The 24,860-nt window shown below is 48.7% G+C and overlaps 2 protein-coding genes across 5 annotated transcripts in view; one reads left to right on the top strand and one right to left on the bottom strand.

The window, feature by feature from the left end:
- LOC119955756 (H-2 class II histocompatibility antigen, A-D beta chain-like) overlaps window positions 1-24,860 on the bottom strand; it is a 215,797-nt gene that overhangs the window by 14,999 nt on the left and 175,938 nt on the right. Inside the window, exons 1-2 of one of the 4 annotated variants that reach the window (XM_038782286.1) lie at window positions 5,474-5,563; window positions 2,871-3,139 (exon numbers count right to left, since the gene is read on the bottom strand). The exons of 2 other annotated variants lie outside the window; for them this stretch is intronic. The gene's annotated coding sequence lies outside the window, so the exon portion shown is untranslated. Of the gene's footprint in view, window positions 1-2,870; window positions 3,140-5,473; window positions 5,564-24,860 lie in introns of those variants that run through there. One more of the 4 variants, XM_038782287.1, reaches the window with a different exon arrangement.
- On the top strand, window positions 759-11,334 carry LOC119955762 (RLA class II histocompatibility antigen, DP alpha-1 chain-like). Its single transcript, XM_038782295.1, has 6 exons — window positions 759-949; window positions 3,263-3,535; window positions 5,642-5,923; window positions 9,183-9,294; window positions 9,409-9,483; window positions 11,158-11,334. Exons 1-5 carry the CDS (start codon window positions 886-888, stop codon window positions 9,443-9,445), a joined length of 768 nt encoding a protein of 255 aa, XP_038638223.1. The 5' UTR covers window positions 759-885; the 3' UTR covers window positions 9,446-9,483; window positions 11,158-11,334.

Below are 24,860 nucleotides of genomic sequence, written 5' to 3'. Positions count from 1 at the left end.
TCACAGTCCTAGATGATCGCCCCCCCCCCCCCCTTGTCTAAGACTGTGTCCCGATACCCCCGTCTTTCAGATTCCCCACCCAGCAGAGACAATCCCTCAGCATCCCTCCTATAAAACCCCTTCAGAATCCTGTACATTTCAAAGAGATTCTTCTGAGGAACGCTGCGTTCAATGAAAAAGGTTATGAGTCGGCTTGTGCAAGGCACAGATCGCATCACAGGCCAATTGGGTCAAATGGTCTAGTTTTCTGCTAATCCAATCTAATCTTTATTATTGTCACAAGTAGGCTGACATTAACACTGCACTGAAGTTGGGGGTGGCACGGTGGTGCAGTGGTTAGCATTGCTGCCTCATAACGTCGAGGACCCCGGTTTGATCCCAGCCTTGGGTCATTGTCCCTGTGGAGTTTGCACATTTTTCCCGTGCCTGCGTGGGTCTCACCCCAAAACCCAAAGATGTGCAGGTTAGGGGGATTGGCCACGCTAAATTGCCCCTTAACTGAAAGAAAAAGAATTGGGTACTCTAAATTTATTTTTAAAAACACTGCAATAAAGTTACTGTGAAAATCCCCTAGTCGCCACTTCGCCTGTTCAGGTACACTGAGGGAGAATTTTTGAATGTCCAATTCACCTAACAACACGTTTTTCGAGATTCTTTTACTCTGTAAAACGTCAACAGTATGTTTAATTAATTGCTCCGAAACAACTGGTTGAAATAGTTGAACCGATGCCAAGCAACAGAAAAATTAGCCTCTGATGATGAGACTGGGTGGTGAGATTGAGTGACATCATTGAATCACAGCGCAATTACATCGATCAATGTGCTGAGTTACTTCAGTCTCTATTCACATCGAGAGCCTGGAGAAACAGACGGTCATTTCTCAACATGGAACTCTGGAGCTGCCTAATAATCATCTCCTCACTGACAGCAGTAACGAGAGCAGAGATTGGTGAGTGTATTGTGGGGACACACTGCAGAGGAGGGGAGTTTGGGACCTGAACTCTTGCTGTGGAATTGGTCTTGTAGTTTTCTAGTCCCTGAGTAGCTCTGCCCAGGATGGAAGCTGACACTCGGAGATCCTCCGAATTGTTTTGTATTGGGAAGGGAGCGCGTGGGTGTGAGAGCTAGGAATGAAAACTCAGGTTTTGTGTCCTTAATCCAGTGTCTGTTTTTATCTCACTTACTGGCAGCTGCTGAATTCTGCCTTGAATGGTGAGACCTTAAAGTTACTCATTCACTGACACAAGGTTAAAATCAAGCGCAATGTATCGTTTATTAAAACTAAAAAGTAGATATTAATATCAGGGGCTTTAGAAAATTTGAACCAATTTAACTTCTTAATAATTGTTCTCTGCTCACAGGCAGTCTTGCTGTTCATTCAGTAAATGACGTCCCAGCTCTAGAGGGTAAATTTTACAATTTGCAGGAACACAGGAACAGGAGGAGGCCATTCAGCCCCTCTCCAGCCTGTTACACAGGAACAGGAGGAGGCCCATTCAGCCCCTCTCCAGCCTGTTACACAGGAACAGGAGGAGCCCATTCAGCCCCTCTCCAGCCTGTTACACAGGAACAGGAGGAGGCCCATTCAGCCCCTCTCCAGCCTGTTACACAGGAACAGGAGGAGGCCCATTCAGCCCCTCTCCACCCTGTTACACAGGAACAGGAGGAGGCCCATTCAGCCCCTCTCCACCCTGTTACACAGGAACAGGAGGAGGCCATTCAGCCCCTCTCCAGCCTGTTACACAGGAACAGGGAGGCCCATTCAGCCCCTCTCCAGCCTGTTACACAGGAACAGGAGGAGGCCCATTCAGCCCCTCTCCAGCCTGTTACACAGGAACAGGAGGAGACCCATTCAGCCCCTCTCCAGCCTGTTACACAGGAACAGGAGGAGGCCCATTCAGCCCCTCTCCACCCTGTTACACAGGAACAGGAGGAGGCCATTCAGCCCCTCTCCAGCCTGTTACACAGGAACAGGGAGGCCCATTCAGCCCCTCTCCCACCTGTTACAGAGGAACAGGAGGAGGTCATTCAGCCCCTCTCCAGCCTGTTACACTGGAACAGGAGGCCCATTCACCCCCTCTCCCGCCTGTTACACAGGAACAGGAGGAGGCCATTCAGCCTCTCTCCAACCTGTTACACAGGAACAGGTGGAGGCCATTCAGCCCCTCTCGAGCCTGTTACACAGGAACAGGAGGAGGCTATTCAGCGCCTTTCGAGACTGTTACACAGGAACAAGAGGAGGCCATTCGGCCCCTTTCGAGCCTGTTACACAGAAACAGGGAGAGGCTATTCAGCCCATCTCAAGGCTGTCCAGTTGATCTGTGGCCCAGCTTTACCCCAGTTTCACAGAGAGACTGGGAGAAGCTGGATTTGTTCTCTTAGAGCAGGGAAGGTTGAAGGGCGATTTCATTGAGGCATTCCCCATCACAAGGGGGTTTCCGATCAAATAAATAAGGAGAAAACATTTCCAGCAGCAGGAGGATCAGTAACCAGAGGGGACACAGATTGAAGAGAATCGGTGAAAGAAGCAAAGGTGGGGGAGATGACCGGAATTTCTTTTTACACAGTGAATTGCTGTGATCTAGAAGGTGCTGCCTGCAAATGTGGTGGATATTTCTTTTTACACAGTGAGTTGCTATGATCTGGAAGGTGTTGCCTGTAAGGGATGTAGAAGCAGATTCAATCGGAATGCTCAAAAGGAGGAATTGGATAAATATTTGAAAGGGAAACAAATTATCACGGCTATGGGGGAAAGAGCAGAGGGCGGGGAGACTGGAATTAATTAGATTAATCAGCACAGACCCAATGTGTTGAATGACTTCCTTCTGTGCCGTGTGATTAATTAATGCCATGTTTTCAGCTCTATTCACCTCAGTCAGAGATTTTGGGCGCAATCTACCGGCTGTTTCCGGCGACGAGTGTTGCCAGTCACCGGGAATTCTTCTTGACAATGGCAGGGTTGGTAAATCCCGCTGGCGGGCCGCCTCCATCGCCTGGAAACACGCAGCAGTTTGGTCGGTAAATCCTGCCCTTTGGGTTTGAACCTCGCTGCCTGATGGGAGCCTGCTGCTGTGTCAGTGTCGCCAGTTAAACCAAGGTCCCACTCGTTCAGGGAGTTGCACGAAGTTCTGTAGTTCTGCTGTAAGGGAGAGAGTAATTCCTACGGTGTTAAAGCCAACAGCTTTTGGAGCAAAGCAGTAAGATGCAAAGTAAATTAAACTATTTGCTTCCTTAATTCCTCTGCTATTTTTTTCCTCTGTAGAATATAAAAGTGTATCAGAGAGGCTGTACTACAGTTACACCAAAGATGCAGAAACCAATGGACACATCTTCGCGACAAATGCCTTTCCCTTCCTCTTCTACGACTATAAGAAGCTGATATTTATAATACATGGACAAGAGACAGACGGCATCAAGGAACTGGGGCAGGAAGAGGTGACTCATTTTAAAGAGAGGGCAAGTGGGATCCAAGCCGGGTTGCAAGGCATCGCCAAAGAAATGACAAAATTGACAAATGGTTCAAGTGTCCTCAAAAGTGAGTCCTCTGTTTTGAATATGTGGAAACTGCTCATGGTTCGAAGCTGTTGTCCCAGGGGATGCTCCCGCCTCTCTGTCAGAAGGTCAGCGGTTCAACCATGCACTCTAGACAAGTAAACACTTATAGGCCCACACTCCCCGGGGAGCGCTGAGGGAGTGCCACACTGTCAGAGGGTCAGTGCTGAGGGAGTGCCGCACTGTCAGAGGGTCAGTACTGAGGGAGTGCCGCACTGTCAGAGGGTCAGTACTGAGGGAGTGCTGCACTGTCAGAGGGTCAGTGCTCAGGGAGTGCCGCACTGTCAGAGGGTCAGTACTGAGGGAGCGCCGCACTGTCAGAGGGTCAGTACTGAGGGAGAGCTGCACTGCCAGAGGGTCAGTACTGAGTGAGTGCTGCACTGTGAGCGGGTCAGTACTGAGGGAGTGCTGCACTGTCAGAGGGTCAAGAATGAGGGAGTGCCGCACTGTCAGAGGGTCAGTACTGAGAGAGAGCCGCACTGTCAGAGGGTCAGTGCTGAGGGAGTGCTGCACTGTCAGAGGGTCAGTACTGAGGGAGAGCCGCACTGTCAGAGAGTCAGTACTGAGGGAGAGCCACACTGTCAGAGGGTCAGTACTGAGGGAGTGCTGCACTGTCAGAGGCTCAGTACTGAGGAAGCACCGCACTGTCAGAGGGTCAGTACGGAAGGAGTGCCGCACTGTCAGAGGGTCGGTACTGAGGGAGTGCCGCACTGTCAGAGGGTCAGTACTGAGGGAGAGCCGCACTGTCAGAGGCTCAGTGCTGAGGGAGTGCCGCACTGTCAGAGGGTCAGTACTGAGGGAGAGCCGCACTGTCAGAGGGTCAGTACTGAGGGAGTGCCGCACTGTCAGAGGGTCAGTACTGAGGGAGCGCTGCACTGTCAGAGGGTCAGTACTGAGGGAGTGCCGCACTGTCAGAGGGTCAGTACTGAGGGAGTGCTGCACTGTCAGAGGGTCAGTACTGAGGGAATGTCGCACTGTCAGAGGGTCAGTACTGAGGAAGCACCGCACTGTCAGAGGGTCAGTACTGAGGGAGTGCTGCACTGTCAGAGGGTCAGTACTGAGGGAGTGCCGCACTGTCAGAGGGTCAGTACTGAGGGAGCGCTGCACTGTCAGAGGGTCAGTACTGAGGGAGTGCCGCACTGTCAGAGGGTCAGTACTGAGGGAGTGCTGCACTGTCAGAGGGTCAGTACTGAGGGAATGCTGCACTGTCAGAGGGTCAGTACTGAGGGAGTGCCGCACTGTCAGAGGGTCAGTACTGAGGGAATGCTGCACTGTCAGAGGGTCAGTACTGAGGGAGTGCTGCACTGTCAGAGGGTCGGTACTGAGGGAGCGCTGCACTGTCAGAGGGTCGGTACTGAGGGAGTGCCGCACTGTCAGAGGGTCAGTACTGAGGGAGTGCCGCACTGTCAGAGGGTCAGTACTGAGGGAGTGCCGCACTGTCAGAGGGTCAGTACTGAGGGAGTGCCGCACTGTCAGAGGGTCAGTACTGAGGGAGTGCCGCACTGTCAGAGGGTCAGTGCTGAGGGAGAGCTGCACTGTCAGAGGGTCAGTGCTGAGGGTCAGAAGAGGTAGCGATGGCAGATTTTCCTCCATAAAGGCTATTAGTGAAGAAGATGGGTTTTTGGGACAATCAATGATAGTTTCAGGGTAACCATTACTGACATTAGCTCTCGATTCCAGATTTTATTAATTGAATCTAAATTCCACCAGCTGACGCGGTGGGATTTGAACCTGTGTTCCCAGAGGATTGCTAGTCCAGTGATATTGCCACCATCTCCCTCAAACTGTCTCCGTGGAAGTGTAGTCACCAATCAAACCCCGTACCAGCATATTCTCATCCAAAACCCTCTTACAGCCCGGCACAACATCGAGGGCCGAAGGGCCTGTTCTATGCTGTACTGTTCTATGCTGTACTTTGTACCTCATCTCTCCATTTCCAAATGCCCATTTTAAATGTATTACTCGCACTTCCTAACTTCTCTCCCCTTTCCTACTCAGGTCTTCGGACTCTCTGTAAAACAAGAGGAAGAGAGAGGTTTGACGGGGTATATCTTGTTGTTACAGTTTTTAAATCTTATTTCTGTTACAGAAAAGCCTGTTGTACACATCTACACCGAAGAAAACTACACCCCACGTCAGCCGAACACCCTGTACTGTTATGTAGAGAACTTCTACCCTTTTGAAATTGACATCACCATCCTGGTCAACGGGAGGCCTTTCCCTGGGCTGGTTAATTCATCACAATTAGTGGTTGAAGCGGACTGGACATTTAACATCTTAAAGTACATCAGCATTGATCCACAGGATAGAGACACCTACAGCTGTCAAGTAAATCATATGAGTCTCAAAAGTCCGCTGACTGTTTTCATGGGTATGTTAGATATTCTTACTGTGACTGCATTTAAAGAATGCCCTAAACTATACAGAGTGCGTGATCAAATGGAAATGTTTCTAAGTGTCATTTGTAGCGTGTTTTGCCTGGAGTTTCACCCCCCGCTCCGTCAGCGACTTTCCCATCGCTGTCTAATCGTGCTTAGTCACTTTTTTCGCCCTGGGGAGTTTCTCACTGGTTTAGAGCCCACCCCACTAAGAATTATTTTCATCATCGGGGAGTTGAATCACTGGTCAGTTCCTCAGAAATCAGGCCACCATTTTGAAAGCGTGCCCCGCTCGCTAAGTCGGCTTGTGGGTCCCCCCACCCATGGGCAATATTACCGCTCACACATATGGGCATTACCCCATACTCCCCCCTCCCCTCCCCCAGTGATAACACCCCACTATGGGGTCGCTGAGGAGCCACCCTTTTCAGGCCTTCCCACGCCCCCTTTCAACCCCCCATCGAGGACTCCCACCCATCAACATCCCCCTCACCTTCCAGAAGCCCCTTCATAGCCCCCCTCCACCCTCCTTTTATGACCATGCACCCCCACAGGCCCTGACTCTTGGCAGTCTCACCCTGGCTCTGCCACCCTGGCAGTGCTCCTGCCAGTTTTGCAGTGACACCCGGGCACACTGGAAGTGCCAGGGATGCAATGCCAAGGTGCCAAGGTTCAAGGGAGAAGGCCAGGGGCCACCATGCCCTGTTGCTGACTACCCAGGGGCCTCCGACAGCACGGGAGCCCCCCCCCCCCCCCTCCCCCCCCCCCCCCCAGGTGCAGTTCCGTCAGGTCCACATGTGTGGACCAGTACTGAACGGGAGTCCCTGGGGAGGCCGGTACATGTCGGGGGCCCAATAGATCCTGGGTCAGAAGGGGCAGCAAGGTAGCGCGGTGGCTAACACTGCTGCCACACGGCGTTGAGGTCCCAGGTTCGATCCCGGCTCTGGGTCACTGTCCGTGTGGAGTTTGCACATTCTCCCCGTGTTTGCGTGGGTTTCACCCCCACGACCCTTAGATGTGCAGGGTAGGTGGATTGGCCACGCTAAATTGCCCCTTAATTGGAAAAAATGAATTGGGCACTCTAATTTTATAGCAAAAAATGTTTTTTTTTTAATATCCTGGGTCAGCACGTCAAAGGGGGTTTTAACCTACTTATGTGCAAATGGCTTGGTGCAGTCCATTGTGGGCAAAATCCCGATTGCAATGCCTCACGAGATCTGGGTAGATCACGGCATCTAACTGACTGAGTTACGCTCCCATTCAGACCCAGAGTAACCTGTTTACACTAGAGGTTTGCAAACTTCACTGCGTGGAAACTCCTCTGAATATTCCCGAAATTCACGCTCACTGGAGACCCCCTGTAAATTGTGACACTCCCCGGGAACCCAAGTAATTATTGAAGCAATCCCACGAGCCCCCCCTGTAAATACAGACTTGCTTCTCCGGGACATCCTGTAAATACTGACACACTCCCTGGGAAACCCCTGTAAATACTGACATACTGCCCGGAACCCCCTGTAAATACTGACACTCCCCGGGACCCCCCTGTAAATACTGACACACTCCCCGGCGACCCCCTGTAAATACTGACACACTCCCCGGGAAACCCCTGTAAATACTGACACACTCCCCGGGACCCCCCTGTAAATACTGACACACCCTGGGGACCCCCTGTAAATACTGACATACTGCCCGGAACCCCCTGTAAATACTGACACACTCCCCAGGGACCCCCTGTAAATACTGACACACTCCCCGGGAACCCCCTGTAAATACTGACACACTCCCTGGGAAACCCCTGTAAATACTGACATACTGCCCGGAACCCCCTGTAAATACTGACACACTCCCCGGGGACCCCCCTGTAAATACTGACACACTCCCCGGGGACCCCCCTGTAAATACTGACACACTCCCCGGGGACCCCCCTGTAAATACTGACACACTCCCCGGGATCCCCCTGTAAATACTGACACTCCCCGGGACCCCCCTGTAAATACTGACACACTCCCCGGGGACCCCCCTGTAAATACTGACACACTCCCCGGAACCCCCTGTAAATACTGACACTCCCCGGGACCCCCCTGTAAATACTGACACACTCCCCGGGACCCCCCTGTAAATACTGACACACTCCCCGGGAACCCCCTGTAAATACTGACACACTCCCCGGGGACCCCCTGTAAATACTGACACACTCCCCGGGACCCCCCTGTAAATACTGACACACTCCCTGGGAAACCCCTGTAAATACTGACATACTGCCCGGAACCCCCTGTAAATACTGACACACTCCCCGGGAACCCCCTGCAAATACTGACACACTCCCCGGGACCCCCCTGTAAATACTGACACACTCCCCGGGACCCCCCTGTAAATACTGACACACCCTGGGGACCCCCTGTAAATACTGACACACTCCCCGGGAACCCCCCTGTAAATACTGACACACTCCCCGGGACTCCCTGTAAATACTGACACACTCCCCGGGGTCCCCCTGTAAATACTGACACACTCCCCGGGAACCCCCCTGTAAATACTGACACACTCCCCGGGACTCCCTGTAAATACTGACACACTCCCCGGGGTCCCCCTGTAAATACTGACACACTCCCCGGGGTCCCCCTGTAAATACTGACACACTCCCCGGGACTCCCTGTAAATACTGACACACTCCCTGGGGCCCCCCTGTAAATACTGACACACCCTGGGGACCCCCTGTAAATACTGACACACTCCCCGGGATCCCCTGTAAATACTGACACACTCCCCGGGACCCCCTGTAAATACTGACACACTCCCCGGGAACCCCCCTGTAAATACTGACACATCCCTGGGGACCCCCTGTAAATACTGACACACTCCCCGGGAACCCCCTGTAAATACTGACACACTCCCCGGGACCCCCTGTAAATACTGACACACTCCCTGGGGACCCCCTGTAAATACTGACACATCCTTGGAGACTCCCTGTAAGTACCCTTGTGACAAACCCGAGGGAACCCCTGTAAATACTGACGCACGTCCTGAGGACACCCCTGTAAATACTGACATGTTCCTTTGGGACACCCTGTAAATATGGACACACTTCCTGTGGACCCCCCTGTAAATACTGACACACTCCCCCGGGATCATCAGTAAATACTGACACACTCCCCCGGGATCATCAGTAAATACTGACACACCCCTAATTCTGATGATCAGTGAACATAAACAAAGATTTAACCTGCTGTTCTTTGACATTTTAAACAGATCAGTCAGATCCACAGCTCCACATTGGGACCATTGTCTGTGCTGTTGGAGTTATTGTTGGTGCTCTTGGGTTGATGGTAGGTCTGTACCTGGTTACAAAGCTGTGCAGCAGGTGAGTTTCTTCTCTTTATTGTGACTGATTCTGTTCCCACATTCACCAAATGCTTTAGTTTCTGTTGGGATTTATAAAGTGGCAGCTTCAACATGTTTATCAATTCATTTACAGACAGGGGAAACCTTGTTCCAGTCAGTTCTGCAAATAATAACTTTGTGATCAAGGATGGAAATATCACAGATTAAGGTTTGTATCATTAATCCCACTGATACTCTCTTCATTTTAGCCAACGTATTACTGTCAGTCAGAGTCAAGTAGGATCAGATATTGGTCCCTCAAGCAGTGTAAGACCGTGTTCAACTATCCTCATTCCAGTAATTAATGTGTTGCAGATTTTTCTTAGCCCTTTCCTGGGATGTGAGCCAGTACTTATTATCCATCAGTGACTGCCCCTCAAGTAGGGAGTAATGAGCTGCCTCAGTAAAACACTGCAGCCCATAGGGCAGCACGATGGCGCAGTGGTTAACACTGCTGCCTCACAGCGCTGAGGACCCGGGTTCGAATCCCGGCTCTGGGTGACTGTCCGTGTGGAGTTTGCACATTCTCCCCGTGTCTGCGTGGGTTTCACCCTCACAACCCAAAGATGTGCAGGGTAGGTGGATTGGCCACGCTAAATTGCCCCTTAATTGGAAAAAAAAATTGGGTACTCTAAATTTATTTTAAAAAACACTGCAGCCTGTGTGGTACAGGTACACCCACAGGGCTGTTAAGGAAGGAGTTCCAGGATTTTGACCAAGTGACAGTGAAGGAACAGCGATATATTTCCAAGTCAAGATGGTGTGTGGCCCGGATGGGAACCTCCAGGTGGTGGTGTTCCCAAGCAGCCCAATAATATGATGCAAAAATCCAGTGCCTGATAGAGACAAGTCCAGAGCAACATACTATCAAAATCCCAACACAAATTGGTATTGAATTGTCACTTGCACTAAAATAGCCCATAAAATATATTGGTTCAGGAATTGAAAATTGAACAATTGCACCAGGAGCTGATCAAGATGGCCAAAAATCAGTGGTCAGGAGAGTATAGAGGGAGCTTTACTCTGTGTCTAACCCCGTGCTGTACCTGTCCTGGGAGTGTTTGATGGGGACAGTGTAGAGGGAGCTTTACTCTGTATCTAACCCTGTGCTGTACCTGTCCTGGGAATGTTTGATGGGGACAGTGTAGAGGGAGCTTTACTCTGTATCTAACCCCGTGCTGTACCTGTCCTGGGAGTGTTTGATGGGGGCAGTGTAGAGGGAGCTTTTCTCTGTATCTAACCCCGTGCTGTATCTGTCCTGGGAGTGTTTCATGGGGACAGTGTAGAGGGAGCTTTACTCTGTATCTAACCCCGTGCTGTACCTGTCCTAGGAGTGTTTGATGGGGACAGTGTAGAGGGAGCTTTACTCTGTATCTAACCCCGTGCTGTACCTGTCCTGGGAGTATTTGATGGGGACAGTGTAGAGGGAGCTTTACTCTGTATCTAACCCCGTGCTGTACCTGTCCTGGGAGTGTTTGATGGGGACAGTGTAGAGGGAGATTTACTCTGTATCTAACCCCGTGCTGTACCTGCCCTGGGAGTGTTTGATGGAGACAGTGTAGAGGGAGCTTTACTCTGTATCTAACCCCGTGCTGTACCTGTCCTGGGAGTGTTTGATGGGGACAGTGTAGAGGGAGCTTTACTCTGTATCTAACCCCGTGCTGTACCTGTCCTGGGAGTGTTTGATGGGGACAGTGTAGAGGGAGCTTTATTCTATATCTGACCTTGGAAGTGTTCGATTCCAAGAAATGATACCAACAACAAACACTGATCATCTTTGTAATATTTTTCAAGCAATTTTGATATTTGATATAATGAATACTGTTCCTGCCTTTTACTCTAGATTAACGTCATTGGGAGGAAGAGCAGCCGTCTTCACCTGTTGGATGTTTTTAGTTTATTTTGTTTATCAGAATGTCACATCAAATATTAATAAAGCTTCATTAATTGTTCAAGGGGTGTTTGTATATTGCAGACAATGTAAAGGAACTGTGGAAATCTGTTAAAAATGATCAATAGACTGAATTGTATCATGCTTGTGATTTCCTGGGCAATGTGAGATACTTGTTGAGATAACTAATGGTGAAATATGTCAATTACACAAAGCCCTACCTCTCTAACCAACTCATTCAACCCCTCTACTTCTCTGTGTTACACTGATTGTCACACAAGGGAAAGTTTCATCATGAATTAAATCATCTGTTTCTTTTGGTGTTGGACGAGGTTCTGGAGAGAAGTCCCTCCTCTTCCTCTGACAATGTCACAACATCTTTAACATTCGCCTGAACAAGTTGGTGTCTCATTGGGAAAACAGCACTTCACCCCCTCAGTACGACACAGAAGGGGAAACTATGCACAGAGTCTGCAGTGTCTCTCAGCAGCAACAGTGCTAGCAGAGAGCCAGGCTGTTAGTCCAGTGGTCACTGTCTCAAACGCAGATCAGAGAGGTCATCATTATATCCAAACACCACGACTTAAATAAGTAATCTTGGCAGACAATACCTTTCAGTGCTAAGGATTGCTTCAATGCTAGATTGAGGTGGACAGTCAGGAGCCTGTGTCACTCTTTGTAGAAGAGCTTTGGGAAGGGGAACTCTCCGACTATCCCGGACAATATTCCTCCCTCAAACACCACCCAACTTTTGAATTTTGCTGAAAAGAGAGTTGTTGAAGCTTTTCATCTATCACTCACCAGGCCAAACACTAATTGCCAAATTTCAAACCATCACAACAATTTATACCCCAAGAGAAAAAGGTGCTGATTGGTTGGCCAGTAGACTCTGATTGGTCAAGCTGTACCATTGGCTCTTTGAGATCCCAGGTAATTCAAAAAAGTTGCAAGGCTTGAATATATTCCTTTTGTTTGCAGTTGGGTCCCTGTTTTGAATGTTTGTCACTTCGAGCAAGTATAAATGAACGACAAGCCCAACTGAATAAACTACATTACAAGCTGGGAAAATGAGAAATCCACAGGTAGTCAAGGAAAAGGAGGTCTATTTGGAGATATTGAGGAGAGTTTGCCTTAGATTAAAAAGGAAACCTATGATACTGGAACAAGAAAAAACCTTGTTTCAATTTAGCCAAACTGCAACTTCCTAGTTCAAGGCACAGGTTAGGGATGTCAAAAATTGAGATGCATCAATTAACCTCCCTTGGCATTTTTCAGAAGCTTGCAAACAATTTGACGTCCCAAGACAGACATTTCAAAAAAAAATATCTTCAAATTGGAGACTTTATGCTTCATAAGACAACTGTTCATTTGACGTTTCAGTCCCCCTGTGGGAAAATCTTCAATTCTGAACAGCCTAAGCAGTTAATTAGCACGGTTCATGATATTTTGTATTCTGGAGACTTTGTGAGTATAATTGAAACACTGCAGCCTTGGAAAAGAGACCTTGCAGACAATATTGATGAGGAGACCTGGGGTAATATATGGGGATAAGAAAATAAAATTTCAGGCTGCAATAGAACGAAGGAGACTCAGTTCAAAATATTGCACCATCTGCATATAACACAAAGGTTCAGACACAGGTTGACCCTGCTATATCCTCAATGTACCTAAAGTGCCAGATAGTTCAGGGTGACTACAACACAGTGTGTGGTCCTGTGTCAAAATGCTAATCCTACTGGTCTGGTATACTGAAAGAGCTTGAGAAGATATTCGGCACAATCTTAGAATTTGATTCTTTATTCTTACTTCTGCAGCTCCCAGATAGGAGAATCGTTGACGTTCATAAAAAAAAGGGTGTATAATAGGTTAACTCTTGCGGCACAGAAGAACATTCTTTGATTGTGGATTAATAATAAGTATCCCTCAATTCAGAATTGGAATCAAATTATCATGGATTGTATTCCTTCGGAGGGAAGGTTAGGCTTTATCGATTCTTTATACATCGCTCGATTCTGGAAGGGTGCCAGTGAACCTAGCACCTGTATTCAAGGAATGAGGGAGAGAGAACGCAGGGAGTAACAGCCATTCATATTCTTTTCGCTTTATCCCCTCCTAGACCCTTCTCTCCTGTCATCATTTCTCCCATCTCGGGGATGAGGCCCTTCCAAATCCCAAGCCCAAATTTCTCCAGCACTCCTCGATCTCACTCCTCACAGGGTTGATGTCCTCTGAGATAAGCCTACAGCTTCCCAATATGCCTCCCCGGCATCCTCCGCAGGGCCTATTGAGGCATTTGGCACTGCCTGTTTATGAACAACAATCCCCCAACCCCCTTATCCCAAAACCTCCATCCAGTCACAACAAGATTTGCTACAAAAACAATATTGTGCCAGAAATCGGAAACAAGATCAGAAAATGCTGGGACTACTCAGCAAAGTCAGGTAGTGGGTGGGATTCTCCATCCCTCAGCACCAGATTTATGCTGCGGCGAGCCCCCCAGGATTCTCCGTCTCGCCAGCCGGCCAATGGGGTTTCCTATTGTGGGCATGCCTCTGCTGTCGGGAAATCTCCGGACTGCCGGCGTAACGGAGAATCCCCACAGTGGAGAATCCAGCCCAGTATCTGTGGAGGGACAGAGAAAATGGACAGAATCATGAAGGTGACAGGGATCTTTGAGGCGTGCTCCCTGTCCATCGCTTGGTTAGTACCAGCAATGGTGGCATGAGGTCCTTATGTGGGTATTAATTAATCAGGGTTCTCTCCAGAGGAACCATTGCCCCACCCCTGCCATCAAACGCACCACAGGGAGGGCACACGATTCTGCCTAATGTTTCAGTTTGACGTCCTTTCATCAGAGCTGACCTGTTGAGTATTTCCAGCTCGCTCTGTTTTCAGAACGAGCATTGTTACATCACTTTAGTTTCACTGGGATGGCAGACATGCTTTGTTGGTTTGATGAACAGGCTTTGGAAGCCAAATAGCTTTGCAAGCTGTGGAAAGTCCCTGAAAAATCAGAACAATGCAGATGGATATCACTGACATCAAACAAGTTAATCTTGCTTGACTTGGTCCACTTAGTTACAGTAAACCTTCCTGCTCATAATGGTTCATTGTTTCATTACCCTGTGACACGACTCCATTTAGTGAATTTGTTTATCAATAAAAGGGGAAAGAATTAATGGGAACCTGAGGAGCAACTTTTTTACACAGAGGGTGGTACGTAAGTGGAATGAGCTATCGGAGAAAGTGTTTGAGGCAGGAACATTGGCAACATTTAAAAAGCATTTGGACAGATACATGGATAGGAAAGGTTTAGAGGGAGGGAATGGGTCAAATGTAAGCAAATAGGGTTAGCTTAGATGGGCTTTTTGGTTGGCATGGACCAGTTTGGGCCGAAGGGCCTGTCTCCGTGTCATAGATTCTATGATCAGGAGTGAGGGACACCATGTTGGATAGGAAGACATCTTTCCAGCTGTTGTTTCCATTCTGTGGCTGGGATTTTTCCTGCATTGCAGCATGTTTTCTGATGGTGGAGGCAGCTTGCCATTGGCTGCGGACAATCGCAGAGGCCCCGGAGAATACCAGCCATGCCTGCTAATGATATGCCAACAGTGTTTATTGTATGTGCAGAGTTGAACGCATTGATGCCGCTGTCAAGGCACCAGAGAATTGCGATTTGGTGTGAAACCGGAGCCTGCCACAATTTTGCGTCAACACTGATTTTCCGCCCAATTGCGTTTCCCAATTCCGGCGTCAGCCAATGGAGAATCCCGCCCAAAGCCTTAAAGCTTGTCTATTTAACATTCCCTGTCCCATTCCCACTATTTTTCTTTGAGGCCCTCTTTGTTTCTGGCCCTTGACTTCTCTGCCCATCACTTTTCTTGTTCTTCTTACTGTCCTTTGTTCTTGTCCTTGATTCCCCCTCCTCCGAGACTCAGAATTCCCAGCCTAATCCTATAGGTCTGGCAGACAGGAACATCGCTTGACAGATAAACAGTGAAGAATAAAACATATATTTTTCAAACACCTGGCTTACATAAGAAATAGCTCGACTCTGAGAATGGCTTCTGAGATATGTCAAGCATCTACAAGTTCTGAGTGAAATTAAAGATACAAGGGGATTTCTGATCCAGTGAATAAATACATCTGTATTTCCTTGTGGAGATGAGTTGACCCAGATTCTGCACAATCATAAAAACATCCAGAGGCAATATTTTCTATTTTTTACCTCCACAAACAAAGAGATTACTCATAAATACAGATAAGGCACCAGGTCATTAGAATTCTTATGTAGAGAGTGGTTAAGCTCTGGAATGCATGGTTGATGTGCATGGGAGACAGCTTGAACCAGATTGTTATCTGAAAAGGAAGAATGTTACCAAGGTTACGGAAAGAAGGTGGCAGAATGGCACTGGGTAAATTGTTCATTCGGAGAGTCAGCACAGCACAGACATAATAGGCCGAATGGCCTCCTTCTGAGACGCAGCTCCATCACAGACAAGTGCTTTGGCCATTTAAATGATTTGCCCACTATTTCAGAGGAGTGTAGGCACACAGACTTACCCTGTATGCCCGGGATAGCAGCAGCAAACACAGCAACCTCACGTCTCTGGCCTGGGAAGTTGCTGGATAGGAGGTCATCACGGCTGATTATTGAGTTCAAGGAAGCTGCAGCTGACCTGGCTGGTGGGGACAGGGGTCACTCCTGTGGGGAGGGGGAGATCCAGCAACAGAGTATGGATCATAGCTCCACCATTTCAGCAAATCCTGACAATCACAGTGAGTCACATGCAGTTTTTTATAGTTCATGCTCATACACTGGGGTTAGGGTTAGGGTTAGCCCAGTTACCAGTGGCGTACCGCGGGGATCCATTCTGGGTCCTCTGCTGTTTGTGATTTTCATTAACGACTTGGATGAGGGAGTTGAAGGGTGGGTCAGTAAATTTGCAGATGATACGAAGATTGGTGGAGTTGTGGATAGAGAGGAGGGCTGTTGTCGGCTTCAAAGAGACATAGATAGGCTGCAGAGCTGGGCTGAGAAGTGACAGATGGAGTTTAACCCTGATAAGTGTGAGGTTGTCCATTTTGGAAGGACAAATATGAATGCGGAATACAGGGTTAACGGCAGGGTTCTTGGCAATGTAGAGGAGCAGAGAGATCTTGGGGTCTATGTTCATGGATCTTTGAAAGTTCCCACTCAAGTGGATAGAGCTGTGAAGAAGGCCTCTGGTGTGCTGACGTTCATTAGCAGAGTGATTGAATTTAAGAGCCGTGAGGTGATGATGCAGCTGTACAAAACCTTGGTCAGGCCACATTTGTGTGCAGTTCTGGTCACCTCATTTTAAGAAGGATGTGGAAGCTTTGGAAAAGGTGCAAAGGAGATTTACCAGGATGTTGCCTGGAATGGTGAGTAGGTCTTACTAGGAAAGGTTGAGGGTGCTAGGTCATTTCTCATTAGAATGGAGAAGGATGAGGGGCGACTTGGTAGAGGTTTATAAGATGATCAGGGGAATAGATAGAGTAGACAGGCAGAGACTTTTTCCCTGGGTGGAACAAACCATTACAAGGGGACATAAATTGAAGGTAAATGGTGGAAGATATAGGGGGGATGTCAGAGGTAGGTTCTTTACCCAGAGAGTAGTGGGGGCATGGAATGCACTGCCTGTGGAAGTAGTTGAGTCGGAAACGTTAGGGACCTTCAAGCGGCTATTGGATAGGTACATTTATTAGGGTAGAATAATGGAGTGTAGATTAATTTCTTCTTAAGGGCAGCATGGTAGCATTGTGGATAGCACAATTGCTTCACAGCTCCAGAGTCCCAGGTTTGATTCTGGCTTGGGTCACTGTCTGTGTGGAGTCTGCACATCCTCCCCGTGTGTGCGTGGGTTTCCTCCGGGTACTCCGGTTTTCTCCCACAGTCCAAAGATGTGCAGGTTGGGTGGATTGGTCATGATAAATTGCCCTTAGTGTCCAAAATTCTATGATTAACCTAGTACAAAAGTTCGGCACAATATCGTGGGCCGAAGGGCCTGTTCTGTGCTGTATTCCTCTATCTATCTTTATCTATCTATCTACACTGAAACTCTAGTGCCACAATAATGAAGGAAAAACACCAAATTACATTGGTAAATACTGAATAAGACCTGTGAGCTCTTAAAAAATGCACATACAAGCCAAAGGTGGCTGAGCATGTAAAGCCAGTTACTGGCTGAATTGTTGGTAAATGACACTATGAGAGATATTTTTTCCAGACACGGATACTTCTAAAGCATACAGAAACTAATTGGCACCTCTCGTGGAGACAATGGGAGACCATGGGAAATGAATATAATCTCAAGAGATACTCTGTGTGAGCTGACTTCCGGTGACGTAATGTAAGCAGAGGTCACACGTGGGAAAGCTCCTACCCGAGGTTTTAGCTTCTTTGAACTTTAATGCCTGATCCCAGGGGCAATTTTTGAATAAATCGGTGTAGGAAGATATTGTGATGTCAAGGCCCAGAAGAAGAATGGCGGAAAGAAGGGGGTGAACGAAAATCTGTCGGCGAGTGAGTTGATGTCTCAGGGAGATAAAAACGTGGGAACGAGCACAATGTGGTGCTGCTCCCCCCACAAGGGATTCTCTGATCGAAGTGATAAGCGGTGAATTTGTAAGGTTGTTCACTAACTGGGCAAAGCAAAGGTGAGAGGTGAATTGGGAGGATGTGTTGGAACCAACAATTCTACGGACACGTGCTTGTAGGATTAGAATAGCGGTTTTAATATACTTACAACAGAGCCAGTCTGTTAGCCGTTGAACTTTCGGTGAACTGGCCGGCTGACCCTGTGGCACGGATCTTTATACAGAAGCTCCCGGGGGAGGAGTCCTGTGCGGAGCCAAGGGAGGAGCCCAGTACAAACTCTCGAGTACTCCTAGAGCTACTCCCCCGGTGATCAGGTAGTGCAACTGCACTTACAATATTGATACATATATACAGATTATAATACCGTGTGAATCTCATTCACCACAGGATGCTGGTGTACAAATTTACCAGGGTTTGACAAAGGATCTGGCGAAAAGGCGGGCGGCTTTCGGATGGGTGAAGACGGCTCTACAACAAAGACGGGCGGTTTGGAGTGGTCTATCCCGTGAAATTGAGGGTGATGTACAACTCGAAGGATCTCTAGTTTGGAATGGTGGAAGCGGTGGAGATGTTCGTGAAGGCCGAAGGATTGGGACGGAAATGAGAGATGGGACTGGAAATGAAACCTGAGCTGAGGGGAAGGGGACTGGGCTTTGTCTTTGTTTTTCATCTATGGTGCTTTACATTTCTGTACTGGGGAACGCAGGGGCCCTGGGGTTGTTTGAATTTAGGAGGGTGGTCTACCTGTGTTTAGAGGTTGTTATAAGTACTTTGGGCTTGGGGGATATGTGCATCGGCTTTATGGGAGTGTTTTTCCCCCTGGAATTGGGCTATGGAACAGGGGATTGGGAGGAGGGGGGTTTGGTTAGGGCCCCCTAATGAACAAGCAGAGTTTGATCGTGAACGGGAGTGTGCTGGGAGATGGGGCCACAGCTGTCGAAGTCTGGATGATCAGGTTTTGATGGGCCTGGGAGGCAGGAAAGGAGGGGAGGAGTGATAATGGCAAGTCGTTTGGGGGTTTTGGAGGTTCGATGAAGTGTGAGAGGCAGGACCCCGGTCGATGATAATGGCGGATAGGAAGGGCGGGTATGAGACCCCCAGTCAGAATAGTAACATAGAACAGTTCAGCACAGGACAAGCCCTTCAGCCAACGAATGGGCTGGTTTATTGGGCTGGTTTAGCTCAGTGGGCTAGACAGCTGGGTTGTGATGCAGAACAAGGCCAGCAGCACAGGTTCCATTCCCGTACCAGCCTCCCCGTACAGGCGCCGGAACGTGGCGACTGGAGGATTTTCACAGTAACTTCATACTTGTGACAATAAAAGATTATTATTATTAGGGGCTGGTTTAGCACACTGGGCTAAATCGCTGGCTTTTAAAGCAGACCAAGGTAAGCCAGCTGTATGGTTCAATTCCTGTACCAGCCTCCCCGAACAGGCGCTGGAATGTGGTGACTAGGGGCTTTTCACATTAACTTCATTTGAAGCCTACTTGTGACAATAAGCTATTTTAATTCGGGGTTGTTAGCACAGGGCTAAATTGCTGGCTTTGAAAGCAGACCAAGGCAGGCCAGCAGCACGGTTCAATTCCCATACCAGCCTCCCCAAACAGGCGCCGGAATCTAGCACCTAGGGCTTTTCACCGTAACTTAATTTGAAGCCTACTTGTGACAATAAGCGATTTTCATTTTCATTTTGATGTTGTGCCGACCATTTATCCTATTCTAAGATCAACCGAACCTACACCCCTTCAATTTACTGCTGTCCATGTGCCTGTCAAAGAGTTGCTTATATGTCCCTAATACTCTGACTCTACCACCTCTGCTGACAGTGCATTCCACACACCCACCACTCTCTGTGTAAAGAACCTGCCTCTGACATCTCCCCTGTACCTCCCTCCAATCACCTTAAAATTATGTCCCCTCATGACAGCCATTTCCACCCTGGGGAAAAGTCTCTGGCTATCCTCTCTATCCATGCCTCTCATCACCTTGTCCACCTCTATCAAGTCACTGCCTTCTTCGCTCCAGTGAGAAAAGCCCTCGCTCCCTCAACCTTTCTTCATAAGACATGCCCTCCAGTGCAGGCAGCATCCTGGTAAATCTCCTCTGTACCCTCTCCAAAGCATCCACATCCTTCTTGTAATGAGGCGACCAGAACTGGACACAATATTCCAAGTGTGGTCTAACTAGTTTTATAAAGCTGCAGCAAAACCTTGCGGCTCTTTAACTGTTAATGAAAGCCAACACACCATACGCCTTCTTAACAACCCTATCAACCTGGGTGGGAGAGAGGGAGAGAGGGAGGGACTGATGAAGAGATTGAAAGTTTTCACTCATTTGAGGAGCTTAAAGGCTGATGTAATGATGCTGCAGGAGACACATTTGACGGTGAAAGATCAGGCGAGTCTTCGGAAATGCTGGGTGAGTCAAGTATTCCACTCGGGGTTTGACAGTAGGGCTCAGGTGTCAGCAAGACAGTACGGTTTCAGATGGAGAAGATGGTGGCGGGCGACAGGTATGTTGTAGTGAAGGGTACGCTGGAGGGTAGGCTGCTGGTTTTCGTGAGAACATACGGTCCTAAATGGGTTTGCAAAGAAGGTGATGGCTGTTATTCCGGCTCTGGATATCCATGAGCTGATAGTAGGGGAGATTGGAACATAGTATTGAACCCAAAGGTGGCAAGTCCCAATCGGGGGGCAGGGGGTGGGTGCGTTGACTGGGTTTATGGAGGAGCTAGAAGGAGTAGATCCATGGAGGTTCCGACATGCAGAGGTGCGAGAGTATTCTCTTTTCTCCCTGGTACACAAGGTGTACTCAAGAATTGACTTCCTTGTGGTGGGAAAGGCACTATTGACTGGGATTCAGATATCTGAGTACTGAGCAATCGTGTTTTTGGATCATGCTCCGCACTAGATGGATGTGGTACTGGAAAAGGGGGTAGCTCAGAGGCTGGTGTGGAGAATGGATGTGGGGTTACGAGCAGACCGGAGCTTCTGTGAGATTGGGAAGGTGGTTGAGGAGTATGTGATATTTAATTGTACAGGGGAGGTCTCGCAATCAATGGTCTGGGAGGCATTGAAGGCAGTAGTGGGGGGGAAGGTGATTTAATTTAAGGTGAAGGTAGACAGGGTGGAGAGGGAAGAATGTCAAAGACTGATAGAGGAGATTTTGGAGGTAGATGGGAAGTTTGCTGAGGGCACTGTCCCGAGTCTCCTGGTTAAGAGGAAGGGGCTACAAGGGAGTTTGATCAGCTGTCCGTGAGGAAAGCGGTATGTAAGCTAAGAAAGGTGAAAGGGGCAGTATATGAGTATGGGGTAAAGGCAGGAACATTGCTGGCTGGTCAACTTCAATAGGAGGCAGCGGAGAGGGAGATAGTTCGGATACAGAATAAGGCGGGAAGTTGGTGGGGTCTCCGGAGCTGATGAATGAAGTATTTGAAGAATTTTATAGAGATCGATACAGGTCGGAGCCACCAGAGGAGGAACAGGAGATGAGGGAATCCGTGGATGGGTTAGACTGCCCGAGGTTGGGGGAGAGGGCGGGTTGGAGGAGCTGGTGAGGGTGCAGGAGGTGAAGGAGGCGATTGGGAGGATGCAGGCAGGGAATGTGGCACAGCCCGATATGTTCCCATCCGACTTCTATAAGAAATTTAAAGATAAGCTGGTGGGCATGTTCGAAGACACGATGGACAGGAGTGTCTTTCCACAAACAATGGGGCGGGTTTCCATCTCGTTACTGCTAAAGAACGATAAGGCAGGGCAGCAGAGGGGAACAGTGGATAGCGGTGTTGCTTCACAGCACCAGAGTCTCAGGTTCGATTCCCGGCTTGGGTCACTGTCTGTGTGCAGTCTGCACGTCCTCCCCATGTCTGCGTGGGTTTCCTCCAGGTGTTCCGCTTTCCTCACACAAATCCCGAAAGACATGCTGTTTGGTGAATTGGACATTCTGAATTCTCCCTCAGTGTACCCGAAAAGGTGTCGGAATGTGGCAACTAGGGGCTTTTCACAGTAACTTCATTGTAGTGATAATGTAAGCCGACTTGTGACAATAATGATTATTATTATTATAAGGACCCGGTGGAGTGGGGGTCCTGAATACACGTCCTCCCCGTGTGTGCGTGGGTTTCCTCCGGGTGCTCCGGTTTCCTCCCACAGTCCAAAGATGTGCAGGTTAGGTGGATTGGCCATGTTAAATTGTCCTTAGTGTCCAAAATTGCCCTTAGTGTTGGGTGGGGTTACTGGGTTATGGGGATAGGGTAGAGGTGTTGACCATGGATGGGGTGCTCTTTCCAGGAGCCGGTGCAGACTCGATGGGCTGAATGGCCTCCTTCAGCACTGTAAATTCTATGATAATACAGATGCTGAATACAGATGTCAAAAGTTTGGCAAAGGTGTCAGCTTTAAGGTTAGAATGGTGTCTCCTGAACATGATCGGGGAGGACCAGACAGGGTTCGTTAAGGGAAAGCAGTTGTTTTTGAACGTGAGGAGGTTGCTGAATATGGTCCTCTCTCCAGCAGAGGGAAGGGGACAGAAGTGCTGGTGGCTCTTGAGGTGGAGAAGGCATTCGATTGGGTAGAATGAGGTTATTTGATGGCGGTACTGGAGGTTTGGGATCGGGCCAAAATTTGGGACATGGGTACGGCTGCCATATAAGGAACCAAAGGCAAGTGTGCGTATGAATAATTGGAGTATGATGTGGAGATACCGGCGTTGGACTGGGGTGAGCACAGTAAGAAGTCTTACAACACCAGGTTAAAGTCCAACAGGTTTGTTTCAAACACTAGCTTTCGGAGCACTGCTCCTTCCTCAGGTGCGCTGGAGTATGAGGCAGAGGTGCCCTATGTACCCGCAGTCCAAAGATGTGCGGGTTAGGTGGATTGGCCATGCTAAATTGCCCGTAGTGTGGGGGGGGGGGGGGGTTGGGTTACGGGTATAGGGTGGATACGTGGGTTTGAGTAGGGTGATCATTGCTCGGCACAACATCGAGGGCCGAAGGGCCTGTTCTGTGCTGTACTGTTCTATGTTCTATCTCATTTTAAGTATCTGGGGGTGCAGGTGGCTCGGGATTGGGTAGGGCTCCGGAAGTTTAATTTTACCAGTTTTGTGGGGAGGGGAAGGTTATTTGGCAAGGTGGGACAATCTCTCTTTGTCATTGGCAGGCCGGGTACAGGCTGTCAAAATGAATGCTGCGGTTCCTGTTTCTGATACAGTGTCTGCTGGTCTTTCTACCTAACGTGTTCTTCAAGGGGGTGGATTAGTTGACCTCCACATTCATTTGGTGCAGGAGGGAAGGTTCCCAGGATAAAAAGGTGATACTACAGCCGGGAAGGCGAAAGGGGGGACTAGGCCTCCCGAACTTGCTTTATTATTATTGGGCGTCAAATTCTGAGAAGGTGAGAGGGTGGTGTAAAGAGGGGACGCCTCTGTGGGTGTCATGGGAATGTAACTTTAAGAAATATTTGTATGCTCAAGTGGCTGCAGTGATGTCAGAGTGTGGTTGGAGCTGAGCACTGGCTCTGCTTTTTAGTTTCGCTTTGAGGAAAAGCTTGGGTGTGTCTGTGTCTTTTAGTTTTGTTTTAGTGTTGGAGCTGCAGCCAGCCAAAGAAAGTGTCATTTTGATCTCTCTGCCATCTAAAGACTATCTCTAGATCATTTGGTGAATCCAGAGTGATAATTGTTCTCAGTAGAGAATTTAAACCTGATCTGTGTTAAAAAGGGTCTTTTGTCTTCCAGGTGTTGTTTGGGAATTTATTAAGGGTTATCTCTAGAGTACTGTATTCTTTGGGGATTCATTGTTGTTGATAGTTGTTAAGATGTTTACTGTGGGTTTATAAAGTGTTAACTGGTTTCATAAATAAACATTGTTTTAATTTAAAAGTACTGTAGATTTTTGGTGCATCACACTTGCAGAGTGGGCCCTTGTGCTCCCCATAACCACAATCTATTAAAAGTTGTGGGTCAGGTGAACTCCATGATACACTTTGAGGCTCTCTAAACCCTGGCCTATAACAGTGGGTAAGGGTGGAGGTGGGCTCTGTGGGTGAGGATGGAGGCAGGCTCTGTGGGTGAGGATGGAGGTGGGCTCTGTGTGTGAGGATGGAGGTGGGCTCGGATGGAGGTGGGCTCTGTGGGTAAAGATGGAGGCGGCACTTGCAGGGGGTCAGGGCTGTGGTAATTGGCAACGGCACCGCTCTCGATGGCCCCAGGAAAATATTCGGGCAGTCAGGTGGTGGTGGCCACACTGAGGATTTGGATGCAGTTTAGACTGCATTTTAAATTGAGGGCCGGGGTCAGGGGGCGAATGACGATTAGGGGGAATCACGTGTTCAGGCCAGGAAGGGTGGATACGAGGTTTGGGGGGGTTGTGTGATGATGGGTATCAGTGAAATGAAGGATTTGTTCATTGGGGGACGATTTGCGAGTCTGGATGAGTCGAGAGAGAAATCTGGATTGACACAGAGAGAGAGAGAGGTTTAGATATATACAGGTTGGGACTTTGCAAGGAAAGTATTCCCAGCATTCCCAATAGAGCGGCTCCTTTGTTGTTGTAGGAAGTGTTGTTAACGAGGGAGTGGGGAGTGGGGGGGAGAACAGGAGAAGGGAGTCATCTCGGAGATTTACGGAAAGATCCTGGAGGAGGGTGGGGTGTCCTTGGAGGGGATTAAGATGAAATGGGAAGAGGAGCTGGGAATGATGCTTGAAGAGGGACTGCGAAGTGAGGTGCTACGGAGGGTGAATTCCTCCACTTCTGGTGTGAGGTTGGGGCTGATACAGCTGAAGCTAGTATATAGGGCACACCTTAATAAATCGAGGATGAGACGGCTGTTCAAGGGAGTGGAGTATACTAGTGAGCGGTGCGGGAGGGGTGCCGCAAATCATGTTCACATGTTTTGGTCCTGTCCAAAATTAGGCCTTTATTAAAGGTCAGTATTCAGGATAATATCAGGGGTCTTACATGTGGATGGACATGGCCGCCTAGCCAGCCATATTCAGGATGTCGGACCAGCACAATCTGCAGGCGGGAGCGGGGGCT

Source organism: Scyliorhinus canicula, chromosome 21 (genome assembly GCF_902713615.1).
Source record: "Scyliorhinus canicula chromosome 21, sScyCan1.1, whole genome shotgun sequence".
NCBI classification, from domain to species: Eukaryota; Metazoa; Chordata; class Chondrichthyes; order Carcharhiniformes; family Scyliorhinidae; genus Scyliorhinus; species Scyliorhinus canicula.
Note: the sequence above shows the minus strand (reverse complement) of the source record. Positions and strands in the feature narration are given on the sequence as shown.